We start from the raw sequence: 8,740 nt of genomic DNA, 5'->3' as shown, positions 1-8,740 counted from the left end.
AGTTATTGTCTATTGTCTATGACATCATGGTTCATGTTTATGTATTCTATCCTCCATAGCTAAAACATGCTCAAGATTCGTGTTGTTTAACATAATCTTGATCCACTAATTTCTCACCAAATGTTAAGAGCACGACAATAGTTTTGATGCTCTTGGTGGGTTACCATGTGGGGCCTAAGTTAATCCATGTTGTTCCTCTTTTATGTTGGAAAACAACATTGTGGTGCTAGGAGCTTCCAAAAACATATCCTTGATAGGGATGTGCCTTAGACTTCTCCACAATACCTTACATGGCATATCCATGTCACCAACATTAGTACCCAATATTACAAATGAATACTTTAGTATTAAACCAATTACTATATTATTTTAGCTCTCAAACAATACCAGTATGTAGCAAGTTACAATATTTGCATCTAAGTGGCTAGAAATAGTAATAGAAGTCCAACTATTTCATTACTAAATTAATGTAGATTATATTAATGGTAGTATTATTAGTATTTGGCTGGATAAAAAACCACATATAATACTAATGCAACTACATATGTAACTAGCATTATATTAGCACTAGGTTACTATGTACTCTTTAGTACTAAATTAATGAAATTAGGATGAAATGAAATTACTATTGTAATGAAAATCACAATAATGCTAGGATAAAATAATTTAAAACTAGATGTTAATACTATATTAAAATTGTATGTGCTGTATGTTATTTGTCCTTAATTAGTACTTTGCACTATACAAATTAGTACTTGCATAATACTCCTAGAACATATTGTATTAAAGACATTTCAATATGATACTATATTAATATTTTGTTAGAATTGTGTTAGTTTTGTGTCAATATTAGTATCTATAACATAAAAATTAGCACATTCTTAGTGCTAGATTACCATCTACATTGGGCCTATATTAGGTAGATTTTACTAAATTAAACTAGTAACGCATTATTACTATTTAGAATTGGAGTATGTGTCATTGTACTATAATACTAGAATATATGCCATTGTTGTGTCTATATCAGTACAAATATTACCAAATTAATACTATCTTAGTATTGTAGCACTATGTCAATGTTGAGCCTATATTAGTACTTTGATAGTACTACATGATTACTATGTTAACTTATTGTATACTTGTTGTCTATATGACTACTTTAGAATAGTAATAGTAATGCATATGGACTTTGCTATCTCGGTGCTTAATTAGTGTTGTGCTAGTTTTATATCTATATTTGTTTGTATATTACTAGATTAATGCTATTACTTAGTACTATGTTAATATTGTAGTATTGTGTTAGTTGTGTCTACATTAGTACTATCCTAATACAACAGGATTGTGTTATTGATTATGTTTATGTTGTATTATTGTTAATGTGCTAGTAGTAAAACTAGTACAACAAACTTATATAATAAAATGTTAACTAACTTGCATATAGTTAGCAATAGGCTACATCAAGCTATAAAATAAGTAGTGTGTAATGAGCTAGTTCCTAGCAAGCTTACACTTTTATTCTAAAGCACTTAGCCATACCACTCTTCCAAAGCAACCCCCTTGTAGGTTTAAGAAATGTAGTATCCATGATGAATAAAAAGAGAAATTGCAAGCACATGTAGGCATGGTGCAAACACCACATTGAGCATAGCTCTACCAAAACTAAGTCCACAAAATCCACATTTTCATAAGTGTAAGCAAAGGATTATTGCCTTAAATTAAGGACATACCTTAAGATAAAAGGGAGATAATACAATAAAAGCAAGTTTAATGAGTATTGACCATTCAATCAAAAGATTGTCAGAGCATGCTAGATGTAGGGATCATAACCCCAACTCGTATGTTGTTAAACAAAACATTAGATGAGTATTGACCAGAATCCATGGTCATTGGAAGACTGTCCGAGCATGATAAATGTTATATTGGTGTATGGATCAAAACTTGCAATCCATACATTGTCAACACAAGTCGAATGCTATGTTTGGCTAGTGTACTGAGATGCAACCCCCAACTGCTCTACCACCAAGGCATAATGATGACTAGCCAATTCCAACCTTTCGGTGATAGATTACATCTCATCTTCCAATTTTGCGAGATCCTTTTTCCACTTCTGTTGTAGTACACTACTAGGACCATCATTTAGTTTACTAGGCACCTATTCACTTGTATGGTGTCTAACACAACTCACTTATTTTGTAAGCATTTGACTCGTTTGTTATGTGAGAAACATGCTCTCAACGATACACCTAGAAGACGAGAGAGGCGTAGCCTTGTGAGCTTCACAAGCCTGGGGACAGCGCATGAAGCAACGTCTATAGCCTAGTGGTGCCTCCTCTAAGGAAGCTCTTCTTAGGCGGGACCAGCCTAGCAACATCCCAAGTCCCGTTCAAATTTCTGATATGAGGACCTCGATATGCAGTGCGCAGAAAGCAAGGATGATGGGGTATTATGCAGGTGCAGCTTCTTCAAGCGGAGGAGAAATGGGTCGCCATTCTTCAGACATGCAGACAGAAGAAGGATCTGCAAGAGGCCAAGCGCCTGCTCGCCCACCTCCACCTGCACCGCCTCGACTCTCACCCTGTTCTGGGCAATTCCCTGGTCTCCGCTCTCGCACAGTGCGGCGGCTTGGCCGACGCCCGCCGCGTCTTCGACGGGCTGTCGCACCCAGATGAGCACTCCTGGACTTCCCTCATCTCCGGCTACACCCTCGCCGGTCACCCCGAGACCGCACTCTGTCTCTACCACCAGATGCAGCAGCACAGCCATGCCCAACCTAGCCACATGACCTACATCGCCCTCCTGAAAGCCTGCGTCAGGCTCGGCAATGCCTCTGCTGGCCACACATTGCATGCTGATGTCATTCGACGGGGCATGGAGGGCGAGCTCTTCGCTTGTAGCCCCCTGGTGGGCAACTCTCTTGTGGATATGTATGGGAAATTCGGCTCCCTTGCGGAAGCGCATCATGTTTTCAACAACTTGCCCATTCGTGATGCAGTCTCTTGGACTGCCCTCATTACAGGCTACTCCGAACATGGTTTTGGTGAGGAAGTGCTCACATGTTTCAAGCTTATGCAGCAAGGGGGTGTGTCTGCAGATGCTGTAACTTATGTTCTCTGCTTGAAAGCATGTGGTAGTGTAGGACCACTGGACACAGGTCAGAAGATACATTCAGAAGTAGCTCAAAAAGGATTGGAGAGTGAGCTTTATGTTGGAAACAAACTGGTAGACATGTATGGCAGAAGTGGCTTACTTGCTGAAGCACACCGTGTCTTTGACATGCTGCCAGTTCATGATGTAATCTCATGGAATGCATACATTTCAGGATACGCTGAACTTGGGCTTGGGGTGGAGGTTCTGAACTGCTACAACCAAATGCAGCTGGAAGGCGTTTTTGCAGATGCTGTCACATTTGGCTTCTGCTTGAGAGCTTGTGCTGCCACAAAAGCATTGGAAACAGGTCAAGCAATACATACACAGATAACCTTTGTGGGAGTGGAAAGAGAACTTCATCTGGGCAGTGCACTGGTTAGTATGTATGGTAGATGTGGTGCCCTTCCAGAAGCTCAAGAAGTGTTTGACAAGTTATCTGCTCATGATACCATAGCATGGACTGCACTTATTGCAGGGTATGACCTACAGGGTTGTGGTGAAAATGTGTTGGATTGTTTTAAACAGATGCAGCTGGATGGTGCACATGCAGATTCTGTCACGTTTGTTCTCTGCCTGAAAGGTTGTGCTACAACAGGATCTTTAGAAACAGGCAGAAAACTACACAATGAGATTAGAAGAGCAGGACTTGAAAAAGATCCCCATGTGGGCAACATGTTAATAGAAATGTATGGTCAGTGTGGCTCAGTTGCAGAAGGACGGGAAGTATTTGACAAGCTCCCTGCTAAAGGTGTTGGATCATGGACAGCAATGATAAAAGCATATGGTGAGAATCATGAGAGTAACATGGCTGTTCAATGTTTTGAGGAGATGTTAGAGCACAGTGTGATGCCAGATTCAGTAACTTTCACTTGTCTTCTAACTGCATGTAGTCATGGAAGCCTTGTTCAAAAGGGTCGAGAGTATTTTCAGGTTATGAGGGAACAATATGAAATTGAACCAACGTACGATCACTATGCTTGCATGGTTGATCTTTTAGCAAGATCTGGACGTGTCTATGAAGCAGAGAAGTTCGTTGCAGCCCTTCATTGCCCTCCATCCAGTGAAGTCTTAACAGCTCTACTCAATGCCTGCAAAATTTATGGGGAAGTTGAAATGGGGGAACGGTACTTGCAGCAGCTCCTGGAGGCAAATCAAGAAGGTGCTGCTGCATATGTTTTAATGGCGGACATATATTCAGCTGCCTGTAGGTGGAGGGATGCAGACAAAATAGAGGAAATGAGGATAACTTTAGGGGCAAAGAAAAAAGCTGGGAACACATCAATTGAGGTAAACCTACAGTTGCAGGAGTTTGTTGTGGGTGTTAGTCAAAGCGAAATTGTGTTGGGTTTGTTAGAACTTATCAGTCCAGGCATGAAGCATGAAGGATATGTCCCAATTCTGGACTCGATATCTGGCCACATGCTTGATTAAGAGAAGGAAGCAGCTGATGAAAACACTAATTTGTAGTCTGGTTCATTGAGGATTGTGCCTGCAAATTGGTGGTTTGGTACATACAGGATTAATAATCCTTCCAGTCCACTTCGTAAACTAGCCCTTAATACAAATATAAGTGTGGTCTGTATATGCAATAACTGATTCTTTGGATGTATGCAAATCATGGAGAAGCTGCTCTGAAGCATCCTTCAAAGACTGCAGGGTGAATACTGCAGTAAACTACAAACTATGTGCAGGTACATGCAGTGTCTACTAAATCTTAACAGAGTATCAAACAACCATTACCCCCAATATGTTGGGCTTTGAAAATCCCAAGAATACCATGTGTAACAACTTTACAAAAGACTTTTCAGGATTTTTAACTTTCAATGTAATATGCACTCTACCTGCAGCATGTAGCCCTTAGAGCCAATCAGGGTTGGAGAACTGATATTGATTTGTTCGTTTGTCCAGCATTGCAAATAAAGGAGAATAGCACTGCTTCCATGGTAGCTGCTAACCTGATTTCCAGATCATGTCAGCTGGTTGATGGTTAGACTTCCAACTCTTACAAATCATTAAGATTTGGCAAAATATCATTTTTGTGGAGTTTTAGATTGTCCTCTGTGCACCATCTTGTATGGTTTTTCAGGCCAGGATTCTATGCCTTTATTCAATTTTGCTTTCTTGCAGTTTGGAAGTTCTTCACAGCATAACCTTATTCGAAGCAGCCCGGTGAATAGGATTGGGGACTGGGATTGTGGACGTGCCTCTGGTAATCTGGCTGTTCGAGGAAATTATTCAGTGACAAATTGTTGGAAGGTGGCAGAAATGTTAAAGTTAGGCCTAATACATGTGATTATAAGCATGTGATTTAGCTTAACCAATGATGTAAAATGTAAGAAAATTAAGCATACAATTTGGAGCTGTGCATTCCGAAAGTCTTAAGACATCAAGGAGCTGGACAGGTTGACCTTGTGTGTAGGTGCACTTGCATGTGTGCATTATCAAGTACTAATCATTCAGTGTATTTTATCAATGAGTTCATTTGACATGGTAGCAGAGCAGTTTTGACATGTTACGAGCGCAGCAATTTTGACGTGGTACCAGGATTCAGAGCTACTGAAGGTGGTGTTGATGATCCTGAGGAGATGCGAAGCTATGCAGAGGCCAAAAGTTGGTGGAGGCGCTATCAGAAGTTGCAGGCATAGAAGGTTTTGAAGAGTTGAAGCCTAGAGGTGCAAGTTAACTGGTTGATGCGGTGAATGCATTGGAAGCTGAAGAACTAATTAAAAGCAGCAGCAAAGGGGAAATTTAAGCTGAGCGTTAAAAGCTGTTTGAGTGCATGCCTTTTGTGGCAATATTCAGGTAAACCTGCAGGTGACTTAAATTTATCAGCAACAGCTCTGCAAGTGGATGTGACATTAATTAGGAGGCCAATGTTTATCAAGCCAAACCAGCAAGTAAACTCAACACTTTTACTTCCCTTCACGAGCTGAGTTGCTTGCTGATTCCCTGCACAATGTATACCTTTCAGCTTCAGCCCTACTTCCTCACGGTAGTGGTCGTCTTTGACAGTGAGCAAAAACCACTTTTGGTAGCAGATACAAAAACCTATAACTTTAATCTTTTAGAGGGTTTTTAAATTCAAAGTACATGTATTTACCCTTTTAAACTAAGTCTTAAAATTTTAGGTTTTTGAATTTGTTCCAAGTATGGAAGTCTTTTTTGACAAATGTGTTTTATTTCTACATTAAACCTTGATTTTTCTGAAAATAAAGACAAGCCTTTATTCTAGGTCTCAGTTTCAAAACAACTGGTATATAGTTAGGTTATGTCTCTGCTCTTGCAGGCCAATGTTGATGGGTGGGTCTGCCAATTTTTCTGTTATGGACTTAGTCAGTTTTTTAAATCTGGTTATGCTTGTGTTTTAGGAGCATGTTGATGGACTAATGACTTATTTGTAACTTCATGTGATTGTGCGAATAGAATTTGATGGTTCTTGTAACATGTCATATGTTTTTCCGAAAGGCTTAAAACTAAAACTTTTACGACAATGCTGAATAAATTGTTATTAGATGCCATTTTGAACTGCTATTATGAATGTTCTTTGTGCTGGTTGGGAGGTTAAATAAAAACCATGTGCACATGTACCACACTCATGCATGTGTGTACATGCACATGCACATGCACATAGACACACGTATCAACTGCCCAACATACATTTCTATGAAGGCTACAAGATGCGTACATAATGTTGAGCTTGGTCTATCACACAAACAAGCTAGGCTTTTCATGTCTTTTGCACCATATTGGAAGAGAAACATTTAGGTCTACACAGAGCTTGAAGGATGAGATTGCTTCAAAAGGTGACATTCTAAACCTTTGAGTGGGTTAAAAAGAAAATTTAAAGTTGTAAGCACATATGCAAAGGACTAAAATAGCTAGTGACATGGCAAGATGTAGAATAGTGACATTGAAGCATCAAGTAATACTCATGGTCACCAAGGGTTTCTTTGTAAGTGCAAGTTGTTGACAAAGGAGTTACCACTAGGTGTTCAATCAAAGGTACTTTTAAAAAAATGTGAAGGTTTGATGTTTCTATCAGAAAAGTACTTATAGATGCATCTTGAAAGATGCTATTGGGCTTTAGAAGGTTTCCACATGCTTCAAACAATTGTCTTCCTAAGGAGCTTGTACCCCACTTTGTAGTCATGATCTCTTCTCTTCATCTTTCTACACGTTGCAAGTACTTGTCTTACAATCTACCCAAACATTAGATTATATTTGACTCTAAATCCTTTTAGCAATTGCTACCATGTTTTTGTTGATGGTAATGCTCTTCATGACATTCCATAGTTTTTGTCTCATCGTCCAATTTGTCTCTATCCTTGAACAATGCCATCTCCATCTTAATCTCTACATCAAGGCTTGCTATGGTCCACCCCTTCACCTTATTCTAGACAGCTTGTGTTGTAGGGTATTGTCAAAAAGCATGGGGGATTGGCTCTTAAGCTTGATGGCACATGACACATTGTGCTTGGATCTTTATAAACTTATTAAGCCTATCCTTCGTGCTCAACTTCTTCATACACCCCTTATGGAAGGGTGTTCAATTTGCTAGATGGAATACTAGACCACACCTTTCTAGTGTGTCTCCACTATGCCTTCCAATGTTCCTTAGGGAATATGGATCTCCACTCAAGCCACTTGAGGAAGACACCACTCTTGCTTAATTTCGAATCTTTCTTGCCTTTAGGTTGAACCACCTTTTTCCCTCTAGCGGTGACTAGGGACTTGATGGGATGTTTGTTCGTATAGACCTTGGAGGTGGGTCACTCTTCTTTCCTCTCAACCAACGTGGCTCTAAGTAGTCAATTTCTTTAGTATTGAGATGGAACTTGTGTTTAATTTCATCCTCCATGAATTTCCCTATTTGTGAGTTCCAAGCCAAAGGAACTTAATTGAGATGGTAGCAACCAAAAATTCCTCTAGATTTTCTCTTGAATTAGTTGTATGTGTTTCTTGCTTAGGTGCAAAACCAATATGCTAAATTATTGCTCAAATAGAAAAGAAATTCCTTCTTGTATCTTGTTCTGTCTTATGCTTGGTAAAGACAAGGATATCCAAGTTGATCAGTGTGTGTGTGTACCTTTCTTTCTATCTTTTTACCTATATCTCTATCTCCATCTCGGTATCTCTGTCTCTATGTCTATCTCTATTTGTATCTCCATCCTTATCTTTGTTTGCGTTTTTGTTTGTTTGTTTCTATTTATGTACCTCATTATATCTTTTTTCCTATATCTCCATCTCTGTCGGTATCTTTGTCTCTATGTCTATCTCTATTTGTATCTCCATCCTTACCTTTGTTTGCATTTTTGTTTGTGTGTGTGTGTCCCCCCCAACAACACATCCATGTAAGCAGCTCTTTAGCTCCATAATCTTTAGAAAATATATATTGAAGTTATTAGAAATTATTAGCAAGAGCAGGAGGAGGATTTGCAGAGATGGAGAAACATGTATATTACATTTCTATGAGGTGCACTACAAGACCTATTTATGTTGTGAGCATGCTATTTTGCACCTCAAAATAGAAAGATTGAAATGGTATAATGATTTGGGAGAGGTCAAGTAATACTTCAATTATGGATTTAACATT

At 39.1% G+C, this 8,740-nt stretch overlaps 1 protein-coding gene across 3 annotated transcripts; it reads left to right on the top strand.

The window, feature by feature from the left end:
• The first annotated feature begins 2,230 nt into the window (after window positions 1-2,230).
• On the top strand, window positions 2,231-6,268 carry LOC148025729 (putative pentatricopeptide repeat-containing protein At3g47840). 3 transcript variants are annotated; one of them, XM_087692948.1, is made up of 4 exons: window positions 2,231-4,838; window positions 5,056-5,133; window positions 5,275-5,356; window positions 5,692-6,268. In XM_087692948.1, exon 1 carries the CDS (start codon window positions 2,446-2,448, stop codon window positions 4,576-4,578), a length of 2,133 nt encoding a protein of 710 aa, XP_087549074.1. In that variant the 5' UTR covers window positions 2,231-2,445; the 3' UTR covers window positions 4,579-4,838; window positions 5,056-5,133; window positions 5,275-5,356; window positions 5,692-6,268. The 3 variants fall into 3 exon arrangements, with proteins under 3 accessions (XP_087549074.1, XP_087549073.1, XP_087549072.1); XM_087692947.1 differs by having other exon boundaries at window positions 5,645-6,268; XM_087692946.1 differs by having other exon boundaries at window positions 5,275-6,267.
• Window positions 6,269-8,740: the final 2,472 nt, after the last annotated feature.

Source organism: Lygodium microphyllum, chromosome 14 (genome assembly GCF_053477565.2).
Source record: "Lygodium microphyllum isolate KBCC chromosome 14, Lygodium_microphyllum_v1.1.10, whole genome shotgun sequence".
Classification (NCBI taxonomy): Eukaryota; Viridiplantae; Streptophyta; class Polypodiopsida; order Schizaeales; family Lygodiaceae; genus Lygodium; species Lygodium microphyllum.
Note: the sequence above shows the minus strand (reverse complement) of the source record. Positions and strands in the feature narration are given on the sequence as shown.